Below are 26,884 nucleotides of genomic sequence, written 5' to 3'. Positions count from 1 at the left end.
ATTACCACAAAGCCATACCTGGCAATCAACGGATCCCTGGGACAGAAAATTCTATTTGGGTCACCTATGGGTTAATGGCCAGGCTTAACCTCTCCCTGCTCAAAGAAGGAGGTGGGGGAGAGGGGCTCACCCAAAGCCAAGACTCAGAGCCCCAAGATGGGGTCTCCCCATCACTGCCCGCGGTGCTGGCAGAGTTCACTGTGAAGTGCACTGTTATCACATCTACCCAATGAGAATATTCGAGGTTGTGGGTGGCTCAAACGTTCTTCCCTGAAGATCACACTAATTGTGTGGAACGCATCAATAATGAGGTATGAGTGATATCTCCCCCTCCAGTCATTTTGTATTAAATGGATTCCTTTTTCTTCTCTTTTCTCCTTTATGGGTAGCATTTCCTTCAACCACTGCCTTTCCAAAAATCCTACAGCTAGAACTGTTTGCTTTTGAACCATTTTCATGAGAATAAAGGTAAAACACAATAACTGAGACAAGGAAGAGGCAAGATAAAAGAAAGTGGAGATTCACATTCCTCTGGCTATAAAAGCCTGCTCTGGCCCTCACTTAAGTTTTCTGGGGGCATTATGGACATTGGAAGTAAAGGTTAGCACCGCTCTGTGAGAGGACGCTCTTTATATTAGAGAAGGAACAGCCTATGGGCTCGAAAAGTACCTGTTACTAAAATCTCCCCTGCCAGTTGTGGCTGCCAGTTTTTTAAAAACTGAGATGCCTTCTAAAGGGTGAACATTTTCTGTTTTTGAAAAGTACAATGGTCAACAGAAAACGATCCATCTGAAACTTGTTTGCAAATAAAACAAGATCTGCACCAGGGGCATACTTATAAAAGCAGTGAAGTAGATGGGGAGGGAAGTTCTCCAAAACTTATATTTCACCAGGCACCACAAGCAAATATGCACTTCTTGCTCTTACACACACAGGTGTACACAGAGAGAGATACACATATACGCGCACACTTACAACTTAGTGAATCATAACAGGCTAAATTTAGAGGGCTGCTGGAGAGAACCAAATATTGAACTTCATCTTCAGGACCTAGAAATGTACTCCTGCATAGGGAGTCCTTCACCAAAATTGGAAAGTCTCTTTTCTTGCCATAACTATGCCTCTGAGAAGAGAATTAGTCTCCACTCTTAGGTGTCTTCTGTTTTTCTCTCATATCTTTGGAAAGTAAGAGTAAGAACTGTATCTCCTTTGTCAAAGCCTCAGCTAAAACCACTCTGCCTACCTTATAGCCTTTCACCTTCTGATTCAGAGGGAACTATTTCCTCCAGGCCTGAGTTCTGCTATATGCTGCTACTTTTGGGACGGGAAACCCAAAGTATCTCGATATCTAAGAGACACATAAAGTAACAAGTAGTTGAAGCAGTGGAAAGTACAAGCAGTTGAAATGCATGCCAGAAAATACATAAAAATGTAACTCCTCCATCCCTGAGCTCTGATCCCCTATACCTACATTTTATGGGCTTCTCAGAATAGTATAGTGGTTAAGAACACTCGTTCTGAAATCTGATAGAGCTGCCTATGTCAACTTGAGCAAGGTAATCCACCTCACAGGATCTCAGTTTCCTCATCTGTAAAATGGGGCAATTGAAGTATCCACCTCTAAATGCCATGGAACAGGCTTGAGGCAATAAGGGTATAAAGACTTGGCTTCATGACTGGCCTCACTAAAGCCACAATGAAGCATCATTATCACCCCCTGCACCTACCCTCTTCAGTCCCCTCCTCCTTCAAGTCCAAGCAAATCTGCCCTGTGCTCTGCAGAAGCAGCTGGTCTCCAAAAGCAGCCCATCGACAGAGCCCACGTCTCCTTTACCCATGGAGGAAAACTGCCAGGTGAGAAAACCTATTTCTCCTTCATTTTCCTTTTCAAAACAGCAAGTAGGCAATGCAAGCTGCCCACAGACCTGCCTGGGAGAAATGTCCTCCAGGAACTCCTCCAACCTGCTTGCTGATAACCATGCACAAGGGTCTGTTTTTCAAGCCTATCTGATTTTCTCCTTCCCCACTACACCATCTCCATCCACGTCCTTGGACTCTGCAGTGGCTGCCTACTTTTCTGTCTCCACTCTGACCCCCTGCAAGAGCCAGAGTGAGCTTTTACAAATGTCAGCGGTACTGTGCCACCGCACTGCCCAAGACCTTTTAATGGCTTCTCACTGCACTTAGAACAAATCCATGACATGACATCATACCAGACCACCTCCCAACCTCCTGCCCCCTTCCTCCAACTTGCCAAGCTCCTACCTCACTGGCCCATTTCAATCCCTCTCAGTTGTGCCCTGTTCAATCTGACCTCAGGCCCAGACCCTGGCCGACTTGCCTGGCAGGCCACTCCTCCAACCCTTCCCTAGTCAGCCAACCTTTTCTCACCCTCAGAGCTCAGCCTATAGCTCCTTCCCCAGAGAGGTTTGGACTGACACCCCACCTTTAATCTCCATTAGGTTTTTCCTGTTTTTTTTTCCTTTTAAGGCACTTAACTCAATGCAAATTATATTTTTACATATATGTGTGTGTATTTTTTGTTACTGTCTTTCTCCCTCTTCCTATTCTTCTCTTCCTTTAACTTGTAGACTTCCTAGAGGAAGAAACTATCAATTTTACTTACCTAATGAGTGGCATAAGGCCTGGGGTAGAAAAGAAAAGCTCAAATATTAATTGATTGAATAAATGTATAATTTTATGAATGATTGTTATGTATTGGGGGGCAAATACAATCCAGAAGAATAAAAGGGTGACAGATAAATCCAAGGCATTGTTGATGGAAGGAAGTTGCACCTCATCCCACCCTGTAGAACAAACCACCTCCCCCAAGCATGCCACCCCAGGCCTGAGATTTTTCCTTTTGACTTAAGCACAGTCGTCATCTAAAAATAAAAATGCCCCTGACAGCAGCCAGATGAATTGAAGCATTCCTTTCTAAGGGACCCAGGGAAATAGGCAGATGCAAAGAGCAGAAGTGTAGAAGGAAATACAGAAATGAAGTGGGGAAAATGAAGAAAAGTAGAGAAAAAAGAATAAAGGGCTGGAGGTCTCTCACCACTTACAAAAAAAACTTTAAGCCAAGTATGAAAAATAAGCCCAATATGTTTCCTGTTTCTTGGGTCACATCACTGCATCACATAGTCATTATTCCTGAAATGGGCTACTCCAGCTTCCGTCCTGCACCTCAAAATAGTGTCTGCTACAAAATAATGTCTACAATATGCTCCTTTTAAATATATATATATACACACACACACGTGTGTACATACATACGTATGTGTGTATATATATGGATGTGTGTGTACACATACATGTGTATATGGAGTTCTGTGCAGCATTAAAAAGAATAAACGTAGGGTTAGAAGCACTGGCGTGGAAAGAAATCTACAGCATACTGTGAACTGAGAAAACCAAGTCGCAGAATACTATTCAGAGTATGGCCCCATTTCTGGGAGAAAAATGAAAGCATGAAAGAGTGAAAGGGAGAGAGGGAGGGGAAGAGACAGTTTCTGCAACTATGGTTCACTCCCTCACTTCATTCAAGTCTCTGCATAATGTCATGGCTTTAGAAATGCCTTCCCTGTCGGGCATGGTGGATTACACCTATAATCCCAGCACTTTGGGAGGCCAAGTTGGGTAGATCACCTGAGGTCATGAGTTCAAGGCCAGCCTGGCCAACATGGTGAAATCCCGTCTCTAATAAAAATTAAAAAAAAAAAAAATTAGCTGGATGTGGTGGTGGGCGCCTGTGATCCCAGCTACTCAGGAGGCTGAGGCAGGAGAATCGGTTGAACTCAGGAGACGGAGGTTGCAGTGAGCTGATATCGTGCCATTGCACTCCAGCCTGGGTGACAAGAGCAAAACTCCATCTCAAAAAGAAAAAAGAAAGAAATGCCTTCCCTGACTGCCCTAGAGCACTCTAGCTCCTCATTCTGCTTCACTTTTCTTCATAGTACTCACCATGTTGTATTTTATATTCGTCTTTTATTGTCTCTCTCACCTGAATATAAGCCCCACAAAGACAGTCGTAGACTATTTTGTTCACCCCTATATCCCCAGCAACTAGAGCTGAGCCTGGCACACAGTATGCCATCAGGAAATATTTTTTAAATGTAGGAACCTCAAAGAGTTAACCTATAGAGAGTGGAACAGGCAGTGGGGAAGAATGGAAGACATGCATTTTATTTTTATATTTTTGCAGTGGTTTGCTTTTTTTTTTTTTTTTTTTGCACTCCCAGGCTGGAGTGCAGTGGTGTGATCTCAGCTCAGCTCACAGCTATCTTGACCTCCTGGGGCTCAAGTGATCCTCCCACCTCAGGCCCTTAAGTAGTTGGGACTACAGGCACATGCCAACAAGCCGGCTAATTTTGTGTATTTTTTTGTGGAGACTGAGTCTCACCATGTCGCCCAGGCTGGTCTCAAATTCCTGGGCTCAAGCAATCCACCCAGCTCAGCCTCCCGAAGTGCTGGGATTACAGGCGCAAGCCACCATGCCCAGCCTAGTGTTCTGCTTTATATGGCAATATGCTTTTATATTAAAAATTAAAAATCAACCATAAGCGGTGGAAGGAAAGACTTCTTGTAGACTGAGCTGATATCAAGCCCCCTGTGGCTTCCTAGAGCCGAGCAGAGCGAGGACCTCTCCTTTGTTGCCACGATGCTCTTTCCTGCCCATGTGAGTTCTCCCTTTTCAGGTAGAACTCCCCATAGTTCTTTCTGCTAAGCTCAGAAGGACCAAGAGTGAGCACCAACCTCCATTATACACAGGAGGAAACCAAGAAGGAAAGGCTGAAAGGAGAATGAATTCACTTATGTTTAAGGCAGAAGAGGGCTCATACTGAAACAATTCTGTAGATGAAACAGATGCAAAAGCACTTAACAGAAAAAGTGACAGTGTTAATAAAAAAATCACAATGATAATTAGGTCCTCATCACTGTGTGACTGACGGACCTTCATCCATTCAAAGCACTATTTTTTAGGCTCCTACTATGTGTGTTGGGCACTGTACCAGGCACAGACTTGGGATTTGCTCTCTCATGCTGGCATCTTGCAAGGCTTGGAGTTTCCTAATTTGCTTTGTCGCCAGGGTAAGATATTAAAAGCAGGCCACTGTTTACATCCCCTCCGAACCTGCAACCCCAGTGACAGGAGAACAATGTGGCCAGTCTCAGGCATAGGTAGCCAGCACCTGGTGTGGTACCTACACTGCAAACCGATATCAGCAGCCCTTTCCTCAGCAGGATCGTGTGTCTCCCAAAGAATTCCGCACATCCAGAGAAAAGTGAACTTATGAGTCTCTTTCTTACCAGCCTAACACAGGTGGCATATTTCTAGAGCTTCATAAACTAGAGCAAGAAACACCTAAATATTCCCAGTGATGGGATCGGCACATCCTCATCTTAGGGACATGGAACTTTTTCCTACAAATAGTGTCTTTCTCAATGGGAGGAAAGCATCATTTCAAACTAGTGAAAAGCAAGATGCCTTACCTATTTCCCTAAAGTGGCTAGAGACAGATCTATGATTTATCTGAATAGACTTATTAATAGTTATAAAGATGACTTGATTTTAAAGAATCCATTACATAAATAGGCTCTTCTATCCTCTCTCTTCCTCCCATGTCTTAAAGTAAGTGATCCATCCTCATCACACTAACTCAAGTACCTGAGCTCACAGGTCCGTCTCATTCTGCCTTACCTGGGACCAGCCCCACCAAGTACTCCTCTTCTGTTTTGCATTTGCCATTCCTCCCTCCCTGGTTAATTATTTCCTTCAGTTTGCAAACATTATCAAGTTTTCCCATTGTCTAAAATTTTAAAAGGACGCTCCTTCTTTTCTCTGAGTTAGTTTCTTCACTGCCGACATCCTTCTTATAAGAGTCCCTGTCACTGCTTGCCACTTCATCCACATAATACAGGCATCCAGGCCCTCAGTGCGTACTTGAATCTCCTCTTAAAGTTTACCAGTGACCGTCTGGTGCTTTCTCAGCCTTCATGTCCATCTGGATCTCTCTAGCACTTGTTATATGACTCCCCCTCTTTGAAACACCCTCCTTTTATCTTTTTTTTTTTTTGAGATGGAGTGGAGTCTCGCTCTGTCACCCAGGCTGGAGTGCAGTGGCGCAATCTCTGCTCACTGCAACCTCCACCTCCTGGGTTCAAGTGATTCTTGTGCCTCAGCCTCCCAAGTAGCTTGGACCACAGGTTCGCACACCACCACACTCAGCTGATTTTTGTATTTTTTGGTAGAGATGGGGTTTCACCATGTTGGCCAGACTGGTCTTGAACTCTTGGCCTCAAGTGATCTGCCCACCTCAGCCTCCCAAATGCTGGGGTTACAGACATGGGCCACTATACCTGACCTCCTCCTTTTATTTCTATGCTCTGTATGCTCAAGCTTCTTTTTCTGAACTCTCTAACACACCCTGCCTTCTTGCTAAGCGTGATTATTCCCCCAAGACTATAGCCATGACTTCTCTTTCTATTCCCCCTCCCTTGTCAATCCCATCTAAGCCCATAGCTTCAACTCTCACCCTTGGGAAAAGACCTCTGAAGTCAGTTATCTTTGACCATAACTTTATTTCCAGATCCAGAACTCAGGACCATCCACCTGCAGGACTCTCCACCTGCAGGACTCTCCACAGAGAAATTTTGGCTGGACTGAAACAGATGTGCCCAAACACTTCATGCACCCTCTAAAATCCCTCTCCCTATTCCTGCTACCCACCTACAAGTATTTCCTCCCTTCTCTGAATAGACATAGCCCTTTGCCTCAACCTCTCATCACATTCAACCCTTTCTAGAGTGCAGTCTCGTTGTCTGCCAACCAATATCATCTCCCAGGCCATACCATAAGCTCCCCCACTGCAGAACGAAGTATTTCCTGGTTCTCTGTTTTTGAGTGTTTTGCACATAGTAGTTGCTAAAAGAATAAATGAAAACATCCTTAACCCCCACAACTAGAATGAACAAAGTACATGAATGTTTCAGTAGACATTTCACTTTGATTCAAAGTTATTTTATCCTCATTCACACTGAACAACTGCGCACCAGGTACTTAGCCCCACACTGAAATATTGCTGTTGCTGCTTCTATTAATACAAATACTCCTACTATCAATAATAACAATAGATATTCAGTACTTACTGTGTGTCAAGGCACTGTGATAAGCATTTGTGGGGATTATTGAATTTAATCTTAATCACCACCCTATCAGATAAGTAATATTATCCTCCATTTCACGAATAGGAAAACTGAAGACAGAGGAACACCCAGTAAGTTCCTTGCCTTCAAAAAGCAATCAGTCCAGCAAAGGAAGACAGATTGTGGGCAAAAAGTTACAAGTGTGCTGAGTGCTATGAAAGAAAAGCACAGCAGACAGTAGTCCCCCTTATCCATGGTTTTGCTTTCCATGGTTTCAGTTACCTGTGGTCCAGTACATTTTTTTGTTGTTGTTTTGAGATGGGGTCTCATTCTGTCACCCAAGCTGGAGTGCAGTGGTGCAATCTTGGCTCACTGCAGCCTGGATCTGCTGGGCTCAAGCGATCCTTCCACCTCAGCCCCCTGAGTAGCTGGGAATATAGGCACGCACCACACCTGGCTAATTTTTCTTTTAGTTTCTATAGAGATGGGGGGTCTCACTATGTTGCCCAGGGCAGTCTTGAACTCATGGGCTCAAACAATCCTCCCACCCTGGCCTCCCAAAGGGCTGGGATACTGTACGATATTTGGAGAGAGAGACCACATCCACATAGCTTTTAATACAGTTTGTTTTTATGATTGTTCTATTTTATTACTAATTGTTGTTCATCTCTTATTATGTCTAATTTCTAAATTAAACATTATCATAGGCATGCATGTATAGGAAAAATATAGCATATGTAAGGTTCGGTACCATCTGCAGTTTCAGGTGTCCACTGTGGGTCACGCAACACATCCTTCATGGATAAAAGAGGACCACTGTTTACAGGACAACGTAACAATGGGACTTGACTCAGGCTGACAGCCAGGGGGATGCTTCCCTGAAGAAGCCATGCTTAAGTGGGAATCTGAAGGATGGAATCAGAATAAGCCAGTGAAAGAGAAAGGAAGAAAAGGGAGCTCAAGGGAGCCCTGAGAACTCATGGTCCTATAAGAAACCGTACACTGATGAGGGAAAAAGGTCTTTCTTAAACAGAGCTCTGGGAACTAGGTTCACTGACCAAGCATAGTTCCTATTTTCCATCCACATTTAAACACAGAATGTCAGGAGGCCCTTTAATCAAATCCCTTCTAGAATCGTGCTTTAGAAAATCATGCGTGGGGCCGTATTATTTTAAGAGCGTAGCCACCAGGTATAGCAAAATGTAATGATGATTGATATGATAGATTCCAATTTACCAAACAGGCAGAGACTCTCTCAGAATTTCACAGAAAGAGCTCCATGTCAAGTCAAAGAGGTTTTGTCTCTGAGTTGTAATAATAATTATAATATAATCCAATGGTGGCCAGTCCCTTAGCCAGCCCAGGCAGTGGGGTCACCTTTTAGACAGAACACAATGGATTTTTAAAATTTGCAACCACCTGAGACACAATTCTCTGGTGTTTCTCAGTTTTTCTTTTTTTTCCCCCTTTGCCTGCAACAAAACAGAATCATACCAAGCCTTGTCTTGTCGATCTAAATTCTCTGAGTCTCCTTCACCATAGCCGACATACTATAAATATACAGCTTTCACGACATCAACGCAAAGTTTTATTGTGCCGTTAGCTTTGATAGAAAGCACTGCAGAAAGTTGTTTAGAAATTAAATATCTAAAACAAGCCATTTTAAAATCCAGGGCCCTCACTATTTCATGTCTGCAATGAAGAAATTTCATCTTGGGGAGAGCAAGCTGTCTTTCACACCATATGGCTAATGGTGGTGCATAGCAATTAGCCAGCCTGATTAATGGGGAACAGACTCTAATTTTATGCTTATAATTGAGCCTGCATTTGCACCCCTGGTGCAAATTCAGCACATCCCAACTTCCACTTAAAACAGGCAAGAAATCAAGAGAAATAGGATGGTGTGGAAAGTGAGAATTTTTTTCCTAAAGCCCCCTAAAGAGCATCAGATTTGCAATTTAAAAGACTGTTAGCCACACAATAGATGACAGGTTTGTGTAATAGGGTCATGGCGGCCTGGTAAACAAACAGTACCCCTTATACATCTATAGGCAGCCAGGAAAACCCGTAATCTGTAACATTAGCAGGATGACATTTTGAATACGGCTTTTCCCTCTTAGCCACGCAGTACAAACATCATCATTTGCCTTCAGTGGCTTCAGAATTTTATTTTTGCTATTTTTATGTTTCTGAAAAATAGAAAGAACATCAGCAGTAAAGCACACCAACCAGCATAATAAAGTACTTTAGACCAATGAATTTTAAAAACAAGAAAAATATAAACTGCATTAATAGAGGGTAGGCCCGTGTGTGAAAGGCATAATATATCTTTAAGTGTTTCAAGACTAGAATGATTTCTAGCATAGTCTAAACATGTGCAGATATGAGACGCAAATCTATAATATATAGATGTTATTTGGCCTATTGGTTGAGATCCATCTTCCTGTTTCCTATTTTGCTAGAATCACATGTAGTACAACATGGAAAATTCATTCTAATGACATGCTAATTGTAAGAAGCCAGAACAGAGATATGGTCAAAAAAGATAGTAAGAAGAAAGAGGTCATGTTTTAACGCTTTCTAAAATGAATTTTACTCACAATTCTGAAAGGTGCAACTCAGCTTTATTGTAGAATTGTTATGTACAATATAACATTAATTTTTGCCTAATAATATCTTATCAAGAAATCTATTGCCGTATTTTGGGGGTTCAGCTACTGTTTTAAAATTAGAGAAAAACAACCTGTTTTCATAATAATTAACAAGTTTTACAAATCACTGAAATGAAAACTTGTGAAACTCCTATATATTTTAGAATAATATGTTAGAAATATTTTTAAAAGGGAAAAAATGAAAATTATGTATCCATACATAATTGTAGACATAGAAGAAGCTGGTATTTGGGATTTCACTCAGAAAGTACATTAAGCCCTTTTTCTTTCCACCTGTAGAGTTTTAAGGTTGCTTTCCCCCACAAGTCCATGAGCAGCAAATAAAGCCCACCCATGCTGAGGCAGCAGCTGAAGCCCTAAACGGATTGGTCAGTAATAGCAGCCAGGCCAGCATTGTGCCAGGAAGAGCCTGCATGGTTAACAAAGCAATTAGTAGCCTTTCTCTGATGCACAGTGGCATCTTCATGCTTTATCCAATTATTCAGAATATATTGGGAGCAAAGTGCTGGTGTTACTTTATGCAGAATAAGAATGCAAGTTAAAGGGCTGTTCCCTGGCCTGCTCCCTCACATGTGGAAAGCCTGGCTGAGGCCATGGAAGTTAATTTGGTCTACTTGCCTGTTTTCAAATGTAGCTTCAGTCTGATTACAGGCAAAAATAAAGACACTCATCTACAGGTCACATGAATTTTATACCTTTTAGGGACGCATCTTTGCCTTCCTTCCGAAAGCTCACTACCTCTGAGAAGTATTGGCTACATTGTCAGAGTTATATATAGGGTAACTAAGAGGTGAGATGCAAGGGCAAGAAAAAAAAAAACCCACATTCAATTTAAGAAGAAATGATGCCTAAGTGTGGACGTCATATTTTCAAGTGGGAGAATTAGAAAGGGGAACTATAACTTTCAAGTCTTACCCAAACAGAAGACTCTGCTGACATCAATAGAACTCTTACTCATTTTACTAGCAATGCAGTTGAGCACATATATTAACATTAAAAGGGCTATATTGTTTTATTTGATTTTAAGGGAGTAGGGGAAGGCAGTGCTTTGTGCCCATTAACAGTGTGATATCAAAATGGAAATGTATGTCTTTCGGGATGAAATCTAATAAATAATTGAGAACTACTGTGATGCCTGACACTTTACTACCAAATACTCACATCTAACAGTTCTTTTTAGATTGTCTATAGAAGCAAGATAAATGTGTACCAAAAAAAAAAAAAGACCAAAGTTCACCAAGATTTGAAATGCAAATTCATCTTCTCTTTGCTAATTAATGGGAGAGACCAAGATATTTCTTACCTGCACATGATCTCATGTGTGAGCAAGACTCGGCACATTTCTGGGTTCTTGTCTTGGCCTTCATACACTATGGCCTAAAAGCAAAAGCACAGTTTTAGCTAAGAATGGAAACAAGTAGCAGGAAAAAAAAAAAAGATCACAATTGAGTTCTTAACCACTTCACCACTACTGAAGGCCAAATTAGCTTTGAGGAGCCAAAGACATCACTGGGTTAATTGTCTGAAGGTATGTTATTCGGGATTAACCCGAAAGGCATGGAACGAGGTATGTTCCTCTCTGCCCCTTCAACCACCTTGCCACAATGCACATCTTTGGATCAGAGTGTGAGACGGGCAAGACAGCCAGAATTCTCCTTTTAATACAGAATATAAATAAATCTCATCAATAAGGAGGGAAACCCCAGAAGGCTTAGCAGATTGAGATACTATTCAGTGAAAATATAGAAAAGCATTTGGATTTGATTTTTAAATGATATGTATTTGCCTCCTCACTTTACTACTTCCAGGCTCAACATTTAGTCTTCCAGGGGTGAGTAGTAGAAAACAAGTGTAGGTGAACTAAGGAGTCCATTCACTAACTGTGTCACGTTTGCAATGACTCATCAGTCAGGGAAAATCCCTCTTCCCATCAACAGGCTGAGAACATGTGCTCTCACAGGGTGTACACCCACCCAAACAGGAATACTCGCTGGCATATGCTGTGTGTGTGGATTTAAGCCATACAGTTATCTCCCTAAACTAAGAAGAGTTACAACTGACTCTCAAAATCTGGAGTCCCAAACCACCTCACCAGTCCAAATAGTTTTTTCTATTTTTTGTAATGTGTTTGTAAAATGAACATTTTACTCAAGGACCCAAGAAGATTCCCTGGGACTTCAGCTTTCATGGATCTACATGTTAATACCTGGACCAAAGCAACACACACAGCTATTAGCAGAGCAGGGCTCTGCACTGGGCTACATTTAGCTAATTTAACACTGTATCACTGCATAATACTAATATCACATGGCTTCAAATTGTTAATAAAATTACTTTCACACATTCCTATAGCCCTCAATTCCTTGATGACAAAACTACTTAAATTAGCCGGAGACTATCTTTATATAGTACGTAGAGATGCTACAAGACTAACTTGTAGTTTGCTCTAATGTGCTTTGTTTTTGAACCTGGGACTTTCAGAACCTGTAAATGATAAGTATAACTTACGACCCAGTGTGTATAGATCCTCAGAGAGAACTGTGGTTATGGTATCTGATCCCGTTACAAAATGAACATTGCAGTAAAATAAAAAATGAGAAAATGTACTTGCATGAGGAGAAAATACTTCTCCACCATTGGTCCATTGAAACCACTTCTTATGGCTAACCTATAATACCTTGTATTTTAAAAATGTTTTTACTTTGACATACTTGTAGACCTACAAAAAACTTTCAAGAATATGTAAAGAATTCCAAGATACTCTTCATCCAGATTTTACCAGATTACTAAAATGTTTATATTTTATTAAATTTGCTTTATTCTTTTCTCTGTATTTTTTTCTGAATCATTTATTAAGTAAATTGCAGACATGCCCTAAATACTTCAGCCTGTATGTCTTCAAAACAAGGAATTCTCTTACATAACCACAGTACAGATATCTAAATCAGAAAATTAATGTTGATACAATAATCTAACCTACAGACCCTACTGAGATTCACCAGTTACCCAATAATGTCCTTTACAGCAAAAGAAAATCTAATGCTGCATTCAGTTGTCACGTCTCCTTTAATATGGAACATTTCTGAGTCTTTATATTTCATGACATTGATATTTTTGAAGAATACAAGCCAGCTATTTTGTAGAACATCCCTCAATTTGGGTTTGCCTGCGTTTCCTCAGGCTTGGATTAAAGTTACATACTTCAGAGCAGGGATACCACAGAGGTGATTTTGAGTTCTTCTCAGTGTATCAAATCATGTTGTTGACTAGTTCCACTACTGGCAACATAAATTCTGACTGGCTAAGGTAGTGCTTGCTATCAGAGATCATCAGCCAGGTTTCCCCAGGGTAAAGTTATTATTTTACCCTATGCAATTCATAACTATCTTCTGTGGACGTAATCTAGATTGTGTTAATATCTTATTATGTGTCAAATTTTCATCCGCTAGTTTCAGCATGCATTGATGATCCTTTCCTGTATTCTTAAAAGACCTTTTCAAAATCCTAAGCAGTTGCATTACTCAAGAAAATGCATTAACTAAAAATGTTTTGAAAACCAAAAATTATATCTGCCTGCTTTATTTCCTGCAATCACTCCTGAAAACATTTTTAAAAACACAGTAAATTACTTATTAGATCTCATACATGATGCTAAAAAACTCTAATGAAGCATTTCTTCTAGATCCTATTAGTACTACATGGCTTGTATGTTCTCTAAATACTCATAATAATCTCTGTTTCAGCTTTAATATTTGTCATGTTTTGGTTCCACCACTTTTTAAAAAATAATATATTTGTCATGCTAAGCTAAAAGAAGTAAGCTGGTAAATAAATTCACAGATACTGATGGGGCTTTCCCTAATATATATATGTATGCACACATACACACACACACACATATATATATAAAATATATATATAATATATATATAAAATATATATATAATATATATATACACACAGACACATATATATATATAGAAAAGCTTGGTTTTTGGAGGCGGGGGAATTATCAGTTACATCAGATCTTTTCATTTCAATTCTTTCTAGATAATGCAAATATTAGTTTTACTAAGACTGCTGGTTCCATTGAAATTAGTGGGCCCATGATGATATTCAATGGATGCAATGCTGCAATGCAAATATATTCATGGCTTCCCTAAACAGCAGATGATACAGACTTCCAGAAATCCTGTGTCACTTCTTTGGTGACTGAATATGACTTGTTTAAGGCCCTGCGCCTCCAAGATACATCTCTTCACCAAATACCACACTGCCACTATGCTTCCAGCAGCAGAGTCAAAACAGAATCTTTCTCCAAATCAAGCATAGAAAAATGAAACCATCAGTTTGGATTTGCTCAGAAATAGTTAGGAACTCTAGGGAGGAGTGCAAGCATGAAGTTTCTTCTCTCCCTCTCCTTGGGGCCTCTATAGAACAATATTTTCAGCACATAAAGTCAGAGAAAGAAGTGCTGCCTCTGTGACTTCTGAAATAAAAGCAAGTGAGACTCCACCATGGAGTAGGACTAAAATCCTGTAACTAAAGTAAACTAGAAACTCAGTGTAATGAGGTTAGCTCTAGAGTGGAATTCAGTCAAAGACAGATCCACCTCTAACCTCACCAAAGCAGTTTTTGTTACTGAAAAGTATTGTTAAACACACATACACACATGTACCCATATCATACAGAAGGTATGGGCATGGAAATCAACATCCTGATTGGATCCACTATAAGAATATATGATAAATTCATTTTGATGAATGTCTCTGATGCAGAGTGGCAACAATAAGAATTTTCAAAATGCCATAAAGTTCTCCCTGCAGCTTGCACACCCAACTGATAGCCCTACATCAATTTTACCATCTACATTAGCATACAGATCAACACTGGTCCACAGCTCAGCAAACCCAGACTTTAAGCCATAAAAGACAGGGATCCTGCTAACACCAACTTCGGGAGAAGTTTCTGCGTTTCTTCCTAATTTAAATATGTGCCTCTGTGGTGTATGAGTAAAGCTGGTTGGGGTTGGATCAGCTGGGAGATCACAGAAGCATATAAACAGCATTGGCTATTTTAAGTGAAACCATTTTAATAGACAGCTGGTTTAGGGCCCAGACAATGGAACACCAAGAAGAAGGCTTATTTTCATCCTCCACAGTAAATCATGAGTCTGCTCACTATGAGGAAAGTTGTCTGTTGTGAGAGGGACAAAGACAACACTGGTTTAAATAAATCAATGTGTTTATCTGAAGTGAAGATGGGATGCCTGCTATATAGATGGGTGGGAGGGGGAGAAAAATAATATAAAATATATTATTTAAGTAAATCAATTGTTAGTGAATCAAGTTGAGGTTTGTAACCTAAGAAACAAAAATGCAATATCAAGTAGAAAACAATGTTTAAATTAATCCTGCCAATGGCAAATAAATCCCTTAAGGTGACAGGAATGCTTGTGTAAGAGGAAGAGTTAAATAGTAAACAACATTAACCTCATCTCAACTTTAAAAACCTGGTGAAATTGACAAACAAGCTGTCAAAAGTGGACATATTTGGAACAGATTTATTTTTGTGATATACTAGCCTGCCTTTTCTACTGTCATACTCTAATAAGTAGAAAGAAAATATCTCATATTATTTTTTGATACTGTCTTCACTTCAGATTAAGGGGCTTTTAAAGGATATTTAAAATAATTAACTAAAGAAGAAAACATAGAAATTGTTAAACTTTCATATTCTTATGGAAAAACAGCTCTGGAAATTTTACTGTTATGAATAAAATATCAATTCTAAACGCTCAATTATAAAGTAACCTGTAATATCTTTGAAAATCAACCAATCAATCAATATACAAAACCTGCCTTAGTTGCCACTGTTTTGAAAGGCATACTGTGAAGCATAGTTCATTCTAGCTTTTCTTAAATACCGCTAGGTCTTAAAAGTTAATTGAAACTTACTATAGGTAAAGACCACACAGTAAAATGAAAAAATACACAGTGAATGTACACCGGGATCACACTTCAATAGGATGCCAAAGGAAATACAGAGAATTGAACATGGTTTTTCTGTGTTTACTTTTCTAATAGTTTTAACTCTTTGTGTTCCACACCAAAATAAAGGCAGTGAAGAGAATACTTTTGACTTTGGTTCAGCAAAATCCAAAGGATTTTTGGAAACAAAATATTTTCATTAGGGGCCTTTCTTGATTTATAACCAAACAAAAGGAAACTTATCATCATTAGTTGAAGAAGAGGAAGAGGAAAAAGAAAAAAGAAAAGAAAAGAAAGAAAGAAGAAAAGAAAAAAAAGGAGAAAGGAAAGGAAGGAAAAGAAATTAAGAAAAAGAGAGGAAGGAAGGAAGAAAGGATTGGAGGGAGGGAAAAGAAAGGTTATCAGTAACTAACAAAGACTCCTAATTTTCTATTTAAATCAAAACAGTACCTTGAAAATATGTTACTCCTTTTTCCCCTTACAAAATAAAAAGCCAAACCTACTTTGTCACCTAAGAGAATAAGTTCATGAAAGTACAAAGTACCTGCTTTAACCAAAAGTGAAATATCTTCTGAATGCAAACTGTCAACAAGACTTTGGCAGCAAATTACCAAGAATTGAGCTAATCAAAAAATGATATGCACACCTACAATATCAACACACTATAATAATAATCATTACATTCAACCACCAAGTTCTACTGCTTGTCATTAAAAAAAAAAAAAAAAAAATGGTGCCAGCTGATCTGATCTTAGAAATTTCCAGTAGGTGAAGGCACACTAGTTAACAATTAAACCATGCCAAAGGAAACACTACAAATCTGACATTTCATAAACAACGTGTCAAACAGCAATCCAACATTAGTAGTGGAATAAAATAAAATAAAAATTTTGCTTCCATTAGTAGCTTGGCTACTGGTGAACAAATTACAAAGATGTAATTTCAGCTCAGCAGCTAAGCAGGCCCATTTTCAGAAGTGAATTAGGAAAGTTGCGAAGGAATGATATCAGATTCAGTATGCTGTTCAGTTACATCACAGCCCTGAATAAAAAGAGAATGTGCACCAAAAGCAGTTAGCTTTAGAATGCATCTTTTATGTCTCAAAGAGCTAAAACCCCTTATATTATTCAAATACCATAAAAAAACTAAATCACTCTAACAATCCCATATTGTACTTCTTTTTCTAGCACAAATAAAAGATATTTCTCTCCTATGGTAACTATATTTACACCTATATTAGTAAATACAATTGGCTTTGTCAACCCAATGGGGCAATAATAATAATAATAATAATAAAACATCTAATTTATTAAGCACTTAATTTGTACCAGTTGCTGTTCTAAGTTCTTAACACGTATGAAGTTATTTAATTCTCACAACAGAGCTTCAAGGTAGGTGCTAACATTATTTCCATTAGTCTGATTCCAAACATTGATGTATTTTAATTGCTCACTAAGACCAGACCATTCTTGCTCAACAACTATGTAGACAATTCACCAATGTCCAAACACTCCTTCATTGCTCTCAGCAATAGAAGACAGAGAGAACAGACTATCTGTACAGTCATATGAGTTCAATAAATGCATCTCTACTAATATGTTCGTTTTTAATGCTGTTCAAACATTCACATGGAAACAGCTCTAGCGTAAATATCCCCGAACAAATGGCTGTATATTATCCAGGAGGGAGCAGTTGGCCCGCCAGACTGGGGAAGTACTAGGCCATCTGGCTCCGGCAATCTCTCCAAAACCATCAGCTTTGTTTTCACCCCCAGACTCCAAACAACACATTTTCCACTGTGATGAGTTTACATTTTCCCAAACACAGGTCCTGATCATGCATAAAAATTCCAAACTTCTTCATTCCTCTATGTGCAAGGAAATTTAAATCACCTGCATTTTTGACATGTTACCAAAAGAGAGAGAAAGCTGCTGTAATATGGCCTCTGACTATAAACTTGCTGTGTCCTTTTTTGTTTGTTTATTTCCCCAAATATATGAAAGAACCTCTCTGCTGGCCTAGTGAATTCCTTCGGAACTTATTGATATACTGAAAATGTGTTTATCTACCAATGAAGAACCAAGAACTGAAAGGGTTGTTAAGCAAATCTATGTAGCCATGGCAGGATATAATGAAACAATCAATAGAAAAAAATACATTTGCATCAATAACTTAAAGTACGGGGAAGATCAAAACAAATATATAAAGAAGTCTAGCTGGGAAGAGAAACCTGATAGCATTTCTGATGATTGTACCTTGGACCCCCCACTGTCTTGGGACCCTTTTCACAGTCTCCTCACTACATCACCTACTTTCAAATCCATACATACAAGGATTATGTGACTATGATTTTCTGCTTCTCAAACAGGCTTTTGTTTAGGGGAAGAGAGTGTTTTGTTTTGATAACTTAATACAATTTGGTATCTTTTCTTTGAATTATAAAATATCACTCTTTTAAAGCAAGATGGCAAGAGGGAAGATAAGCTAAACTTTAAAAAAAACTATTTAAAGATAAATAACTCACTATAGCAATCCACAGAATGTAATCATATTTCAAATACTACATGAAAATCTGAAAGGATGCCCACTAAACCTCAGACCTCCCCCACTGGATTCATTTGAGCTTCTGCAGTAGATATTGTTTCTGGATGCAACAGCCATAAACTTCTGGGTCCTACAGGGCATTCTGCATGCTCACTAATGGAATACCAAAAACAGTAATGACACGAAAACAAACTATTTTTAGTCCAGCTAAACTTGGTTTTGAACAACGCTTCCCAAAAGCAAGCCTCTTATTTTCTAGTTGGTGGATGAATTTTTAAAATATTATATCCTGTGTGCTTTACAATGAAGGCATAGTGATAAGGGATCTCAGATTCTTATATATTCATTTCTAATGAAGCTTCATCTTTCCTGGTAGAGTCCAAAAATTAAGAGTCATTACCCAAAATAGTCTAATGAGACACTTTGAAAAGGTGTGAAATACTGTGTCATACCAATACATCTTGGTTGATTGAGTACATTTCTTTTTTATCTCAATGCTGCTTATTCCACCCAAGATCAAGAACAGTTTATGGAAATATAGAATGCACAAATAGTTTTAAATTTTGCTTGCCCAAAATTCCTTTTGAGTTTTAACCCCACTTTCTAGTCAAGGATATGACATCACTCACATAAAGCTGTGTCTCTGATAGGAAAAATGTTATAATAAACAGGCAGCTAAGAAAGACACTTGAACAGTGGCTAGGTATTCCTTCCACAATTGATGATGTTATCAGAACTTATCAGACCAGAAGCGTTTCATTCTGTACTCTAAATAATTATCAAAATCCATAATCTATGAGGAAGAATTTCACAGGAAAAAAAATGTAATCATTTAATCAATCAGTTTATATCAAGACTTACATCTGATTTAAGGAGCCACTGTATATTAAACTAAAATCAAAGATTCAAGAAACTTTAAATCAGACTTGGTATTTAATTATGATAGAATAATTTCAAGCTAGATGAAGATTCACTGTTTTACTCATTAAGGCTAAATATAAATAATTTTTTTGTCACACCTAGGGAAAGTTAAGCTTCTTCACGCTCATCTATCTGCTTTTTGGAGGCCATTGTATTAACCCTGTAGACAAGAAGCTAACCTACTTCCAAAACTTGCAGCACATAATCAAAGAACAAGCAATTGGATAATGAGTAGGAACTGCCTTTCAAAGTGAAAGCTACAGAGAGGTGGTTATTTAAACAATTATTATGAAAGCACACAGGTATGCTTTGAAATATTCCTTTTCCTGATATTTTTTAGACTTAGATAATTATTAAACCTTTTCTCAGGCCACTCCCCACCCAAATATATCATTGCATGCATTTATAATTTTGACTTTTACTGAGATGTCATATTATGGCAAATGACTTTCTCGTAAGTGCTATTATCGAAAATAAAACTAATCTTGTTCTTATTCCTCTCTCTCTCTTTCTCTCTCTCTTCCTCCCTCTTTCCTGATAGAATTTATGACACCAAGTGGCCAAAGAATGCCTTAAGCTGCAGTTTTTCTTAAGCTCTATGACCTTGTTAGTAAAATGATATTTGATGTATTGCTTTAAAAATATCAAAAGATGATTCTCCACCCATTTTTATATGAGTATAAAGTAAGTTCATCCCGTAATGGGAAAATCAATTAGTAGTGGCACTTTTTGACTAGAGAGACTTAAAATAAAATTTTGAGGAGGTTTAATTCAGAGAGCGATTAATCACTTCAAACATGTCTTAATTCTGTGCTTCTTACAATTGTTCATTTCATAGTGCTACCTATAATTTAATATTTCATTGGTCAATGTTGCACAAGCAGACGGGCCTTATGTACTGATTTGTGTATGTGTGCCTTTTATCTTTTAGAAAGTAAATCCTAATAAATACATATAGAGTATGTCTTAGAGTTCCTACTTTCCCCCTCTCGCTCCCAGCTTTTCTTTTTTTTTTTTTTCCTGTAATGAGTATGGCAGGAAAGGATATCCAGGGTATCAAAGGCAATTTTGGAAAACAAAATTCCACTTAAGACATTTTTATTTTGACATCGCAAAAGAAAAAAAAAGTTATTAAAAATCAGGCTTTTGTGTTTCTGCCTTGGAAGGCAAAAAAAAAAAAATGCAGTGTCCAAATGAAAGGGAATTATCCTATGTAATGATTAAATCCATTAAAGAAAATAAAACCAAGACCAAAATTATAAATGGTGATTTACTCTGAGCAATCAACTGAGAAATAAACAGATTTTTAAGAAAGCCAAATATTTTAGGCAAATAACATGAAACAGATTTCAATGAATACTTATTTTTATTTTAAAAGATAGAGCTTATACTCTTGTTTTCTACTGGTGTCACATCGAAATATGAAAGTGATCATCAAAAATAGCTGTTAATAAATTGGTTCTTGAAGATTAGATTTTTAAAATGCTCAACAGCTTATTAATGTGACATTTCTACCACATATTTAAGCCGTGGTGTATCTAAAAACAATTTTTAAACATGCATATATACCCTAATTTGAAACTTTCTTAGCAATATCTATGAAAGAAAATCATTTCTCTTACTTTAAAGGAAACATTCTAAAATCATAATCAAGTAAATAAATTTTAATCCTCTTGCTAAATTGCTGGTTAGTACACAATGGATAACTTTTTTCTTTGTTCTGATTTCTTTCCCCCACCCAATAAAGCTGTCTTCTTTTTTCTGCTACTAACTCCTCCAACTACCTAACCAGCTACTTAATTCTGAAACTAAACTTTTTCTTAAAATTAAGAAGAAGGGGGAAAAGCTCCTGTGCCTCATTAAAACGTCAGGCCTCTTTTCTGACTCGGCTCATAATTGTATCTTTTAAACCATAACTCAACCTTAATGTATACTGCTTGACACCCGAGTGTTGGGAGCTTAAGAAAATGCCGTCTATGTACCTTTAAGACCACAAGCTCACTCATGCTGCCTGGCTTCCTGCCAAACTTGGAGGCAAAAGCAGGAGGGTTTTTGCAAAGTATCCTCTAACAATTGTCGCTCCCTCTTTCAACGCTACCTTCACCATCACTCCCTTTGAAAACAAATCTGCAGAATGGTCATCTGCGCTCTCAGCCCATCTCATCATTCCTGGGGAAGCCGCCTCTGCCACCCCTCCTCCGCCCCCGCAGCCCCTCGCCCCTCTGCCTCCCGGGGAGGCCTGGCTAGCTTGGGTTTCAGAGGTTCAGCCCACTCCGCACCAGGGTCCCTGGGCACCTTTTGCGCCCTTCGGGGCTCCCTGTCCGGGTCAGAGGAAATTCAGCCTTTATTCTCGCCACTCAGCACCCTGCAGTCTTAATTCACAAGGCCCGAGTTCCCTTGGAGGGACGGCGCCGTCGAGCCCTCATCCCCACGCGGCGGTGCAAGTGCATGAATGGACACTGGAAGGCGGTGCAAGTGTGGTCTGAGCCGCCCCCTCTGGCTTTTAGAGTCCCAGCCCACCTGCGGTGGAGCAACTAGCTTCTTGACTGCCCTGAATTTTGTGACAGAGTCCCCCGTGGCCCAAAATCAAGAAACTTACTTGTTTTGTCATGGAGTCAATGAGGCGCACGTAGAAATCCTGCTCCGTCCGTATCCCTAGGGTTGGAAATGAGGAAAGGGAGGAGAATTAAGTGAGAGGCGATGGAGGGTGGGTGGACAATAACTAAACAACAACAAAAAATAACAACGAAACCCCCACACACATACCACGAAAGGGGCTCCAAGGCTGATTGGAACTCCCACTGTCCTGGAAAATACAGCCAGGATCTCCCTTCCCCAGTGTCCAGAGAGGTGCTGCTGGCCTTGCCTTAGCGCTCCTGGAAGCCAGACCGCAAGTTCTGCAGCTGGGACTGGGATGGGGGTACCCCGACTTGTCTATTCTCACGGCAAGAGTCCCTCTGCTCTCGCACGCAGCCTTCAAGGCCATGACCCTTCCTGGCCCCTAAGCCCAGGGGGCCTTGGGCCTGGAGCCTGGGCCAAGCCAAAGGAACAGGCCTCAGGAAGGGGAGGAAGAATGAAAGTGGCTCAGGGAGGGATGAGGCACTACACCTGGCCCCAGGTAAACGCGAGACCGATAATCTCTTGGGCCACTCGGAGCCTCCTCAGGTGAAACCTCCTGGGGCGAAATTTAGGAGAGGCTGATTCACCTCGAATAAAGCGGATGACTGACCTTCGCTGGAGGATTTCTTCCACCTGGAGCTCCCTGCGCCCCCTGCCCAGACCCGGAGCCCCAGGGTGAGGGCATAGACCCGACCCGGGCCTCACCATTGCTGTAGAGAAGCTGAAGCCGGTAGTGAATTCCGTTATTGGTCTTTTCGCTGTTGGCTTCCTGGGTTGCATCAGGACGCAAAGACACAAGAGATGCAGGAGAGAGGTCTGCGTGAGCGAGTGGACCAACTTTCGAGGCAACTTTCCCCAAGCCGGGACCCCCGCTGGCGAGCCAGCCAGCCACGGTAGCAGCAGAAATTGCGGCCAATTGTGATCCCTCCTCCGCCCCCCGTTCCTGACTGCTCCCTCTCTCCCAAAAGAAAATTCCGTCGGGCCCACACAGGCGATCCTCTTTCCAGGGCCTAGGGGCTCGTGCCCCGGCCACCAGAGGCAGGCGGTGCGTAATCTGGTAGTGGAGGGCGGGTTCATCCCGGGTGCCCCTGGCTGTGGATTGTAGAGCCAGGCCTGCCTCTCTCTAGCTCTGGGGGCTCCGTGCGAACTTTTCTGGAGAAGGAGCCAGTGGACCAGGACCCTGGGTTCGTCTGGGATGGGAAGTGGCTTGGGGGACCCCCACACAGAAGTGTGTTATGGATGCTTTGCACTCAAGGAAGGGCGCGCCGCCCAAGGCTCCTGGGCCTGCTCCCGAGCCGAGCCGGGGACGAGGGGCGACAGCGCTGCGCCCACTTACTTTTTCCTTCTCCACGAACCCCACAAACGCTGTCCTCTCGATCTCCACGGGCTGGCCCTGTCTGTCGTAGAGGGCCAGGACGAAGTGGAAGAAGTTGGATTTCCGCAGATTGGAAGGCGGCTGCTTCTCAAAGTGAGCCCGGGCCAGACCCACCCCGCTGCGGCCAAAGACGCAGAGTTAGATGGCTAAACCGGACGCCGACCCGCGCCCCTTGTCACCCTGTACACACATTCGAACCCTCAAACACCCACCTCCTCTTTCCCCAAAACATCCAGTGGGCGCTCTTCACGCCCCTTCAGGCGACATAGACCCAGCTGACAACGGGACGCACATGTCCCCTCATGTCCTCGTCCTCTCCGCCAAGGACGCGTGCGTCCTCAGAACTCGCTGAAGAGGTGTGAAAGTTTTGTTTGGGTTTTGCGCGCGAGATGAAACGCTATAAACATTTACTCCTACCTGACACGCACTGCGTGGGGAGGAAGAAAAGTGGCGGTGGATGCAGTGAACCCACCTTCGCGGAATAGAACCCACAGTTCTATTCCGGCACCCCTCGAATCTCACGTCTCAGCTAGCAGGGCAGGTGGGAATGGATGGAAAACACGCTCGGCGTCTCGCCGCAGCAGCCACCCTCCAGGAACCCCTCACGCTCCGGCCAACTGCGAGTGCCCGGCCTTGGGAAGCCACATCCCCCCACCACCAAAAAGCATGTGGAGAAGGGTCCGAGGGCGGGGCTCAGAACTGTCGCGGGTGGTCGCTGTGAAAAAGGGAAGAGGGGTGTTTTCTTAAAGACCTGTCCTAACAAAGTTTCGCTGTTTCGCAGAAATCCTCACACTCATTCCAGAAATCCTAAAGGCCAGGGCTGCTGGCTCAGTGCGCCGGCCGGCGACGGGAGGCTGGAGCGCCTGGGGCGCCAGGCGGCCACTGACAGCCGGACCTGCCCAACACAAGCGCGCACAGGCACACACATACACATACACGAACACACACGAGCGCCCCGCGCACACACTTTCACTTCCAGCCCAGTTACCCAATTCACTCTCACTACCACCCACCCCCATCCTAATACTCAGTGGGGAAGGGAACAGCGTTGGGGACAATTGTCCCCAGCCCAGGGAGGCTGGAGATGATGTAATTAGTCATCTTCCTTCTTCCCCTTCCGCACTCTGAGTCCGATAGGGCCTGGGGCCACCAGATCCCCCACTGTCCCAAGCTCAGCTGGTGACTTAATGGGGGGAAAAAGGCCATTTCTCACTTGGGACCAGGAGCCTGGGAAAGGGCCTTGGGTGTGCCCAGGAAAGTTCCCTCAGGTCAACCTCCAAGGGCAATGCCTCCAGGCCACACAGTCTAGTGTCTAGGGAGCTGCGAGTGAGAGAGGGGCTGGAAGGGGCCATGGTGACAGGGGGTGGAGAAGACTTTTGGGAGATGTCAGAATTAAAGTTGGGAGTTGCTATTCTACCGGTAGACTAAGAAAAACTGAAAGACAGAGAGGGAGGGAAGAGAACCAGATAGCAGAAATAAGAGAAGACTCAGGGGAGAAATGGGACGAAAAAACAGGAGAGCCAGAGAGGTAAGGAAAGGAGAAAGAGGAGAAAGGAGGGAAGCTGAAGAAAGAAGAGAAAGAAAATGGAGAGAGGAAGGAAGGAAGGAAAAGAGTGAGGGAGGAATTAAGGGAAGGTGGGGGAAAGAAATGAGAGAAGGAAATGAAAGAAAGAAGAAAGAAAAGAAGGCAGGAAGAGAGACAGGAAAGAAAAGAACGAAAGAAATGGAAGGAGGGAAGAGGGAAAGAAAGGAAGAGGAAGGAGAAGAGAAGAAAATAAAGGAGGGAAGAAAGGAAAGAAGGAAGAAAGAAAAAAGAAAGGCAGGAAGAGGGAAGGGAAAGAAAAAGGAAAAAGAAAAGAAGGAAAGAAAAAAGAAAAGAAAGAAAGGAAGGAAGAAAGAAAGAAGGAAGAGAAAGAAAGAAAGAAAGAAAAGAGAGAAAGGAAGAGCGAAGGGAAAGAAGAAAAGACAGCCGGCCGGAAAAGAAAGAGCAATCACATAAAAACATAAAACACAGATATCCAACATGCTGTGTTGAGACGCCTCTTCTGGGTTAAAACAAAATGAAAACAGTCACAGACGAGGCAGGGGAAAGTGCTGGCAAAGCGTGGGCTCCTCGCAGACAGCTCCAGGTCCTCCGGCCGAAGGCGACGAAGGCAGAGCGGCTGGAGAGCGCGGAGCCCCGGCGGAGAGCGGAGCGCAGCGGCTGCGGACGCACCCCGCGGCCCGGCCCCGCGGCAGCAGCTGCCGCTGCCGCCGCCGCCGCCGCCGCCGACTCCCGGCTCTCCCGCTCGCGGCTCACCTCGGCCTCGGTCCCCGCGCGGTACCCACCTCTGCGCCGCCGTGTTGGCGTCCAGCACCCCGGCGCCCTGCATCCACGTCCGCACCGCGTTCATGCCGCTGCCCAGCGGCTCTTCCTTCATGCTGCTTCCACTCCGTTGGATGCTTTCCTGAATCCCAAACATGAAAACAACCTTTTCTTGTGGAAAATCTCCTCCCCCTTGAAAAAATTTAAAAAAAAAAAAAAAAAGGGAAAGAAAAGAAAGAAAAAGAAAAGAAACAAAAACGCCAACCAGAGATTTTTTTTCTCAGACGATGAACTCGCACTTAGAAGATCAAGGCGGGCTGGAAAGCAAATTTTTAAAAAATGTAAACCTCTGCTCAAAACTGAGCGATAACCCGAAAAAAAGAAGAAAGGGAAAATCCAACGAAAAGACCAAAATAATAAAATTAGAGATGTATGCTTGGCTGTTGGGGGTTGTTTTGGTTGGTTGATTTTTGGTTTGGGTGCTTTTTTTTTTTTTTTGCTTTTTTTTTTTTTTTTGTAATGATCACAGGCCGGTGGAGGACAGGAGGGGCTGGAGTTTCCTTTTGTAGAGGTACCCTTCACTTGAAGAAGCAGGAAGAAAAAAAAAAAAAAAAAAAACCCTGATGGCAATTTAAGAAACAATAGACTCAACTCGCGCTGCCGGCTTTGCTACTTCAAGTGTCATTTTCCACAACCAGGCAAGTTTTTTCCTCTCTCTCTCTTTTTTTTTCCTCCTTCTCTCCCAACCAAAGATGTTTCTTTCCTTTGCGTGTAGATGAGGAGGACGCTGGTTGCCGTAGACAGATACACCAGAGAGGGTGGGGGGAAGGGGAGAGAGGGAGAGAGGAAAGGGGGGGAGGGAAAGAGAGATAGAGAGAGAGGAGAGGGAGAAAGAGAGAGGGGTGGACCCTGCTGGATGGAGATTCTGTTTTCTCCTTGCTAAAATAGAAGTGATTTGCAGGCTTTCCCTATGGAATCCAGTTTGACTCTCCCCAGAGCTAAACACAGGCACACTAACCCCAAAGGGAGGAGGCGGGGCCCGCGCCTCGAGGCCCCGCCCCTTCATTTGCATAACGTCATCTTTCCGCCCGCCGCAGCCAATCGCGGCCCGGGAGCCGGCTCGCTGGCGGCGCCAGGCCACGCTCTCTCATTAACATCCCGCTCCCGGTGGCGCAGGGGAGCCGGCCAAAGTTCCTCGCAAAGTGGCGAGCGAGGGAGCGCTGAGCACTGGCGTCTGGGCTGGGGAGGAGCGGGTCCGAGCGAGGACGGAGAGGGGACAGAGGGAAAGGGAGGCGGGTGTCTTCCTCAGGAA

At 42.0% G+C, this 26,884-nt stretch overlaps 1 protein-coding gene across 4 annotated transcripts in view; it reads right to left on the bottom strand.

Moving 5' to 3' along the window:
- EBF1 (EBF transcription factor 1) overlaps positions 1-26,441 on the bottom strand; it is a 404,123-nt gene extending 377,682 nt beyond the window's left edge. For all 4 annotated transcript variants that reach the window (XM_030825784.1, XM_003268593.3, XM_030825793.1 and 1 more), the window contains exons 1-5: positions 25,596-26,441; positions 23,229-23,385; positions 22,598-22,661; positions 21,873-21,928; positions 11,122-11,195 (exon numbers count right to left, since the gene is read on the bottom strand). In XM_030825784.1, the coding sequence (XP_030681644.1) occupies positions 11,122-11,195; positions 21,873-21,928; positions 22,598-22,661; positions 23,229-23,385; positions 25,596-25,729 (485 nt within the window). In that variant the 5' untranslated portion in view covers positions 25,730-26,441. The remainder of the gene's footprint in view (positions 1-11,121; positions 11,196-21,872; positions 21,929-22,597; positions 22,662-23,228; positions 23,386-25,595) is intronic.
- Positions 26,442-26,884: the final 443 nt, after the last annotated feature.

Source organism: Nomascus leucogenys, chromosome 2, assembly GCF_006542625.1.
Source record: "Nomascus leucogenys isolate Asia chromosome 2, Asia_NLE_v1, whole genome shotgun sequence".
Taxonomy (NCBI): domain Eukaryota; kingdom Metazoa; phylum Chordata; class Mammalia; order Primates; family Hylobatidae; genus Nomascus; species Nomascus leucogenys.
The sequence above is the reverse complement of the archived record's forward strand: the minus strand, read 5'-3'. Positions and strand labels throughout refer to the sequence as shown.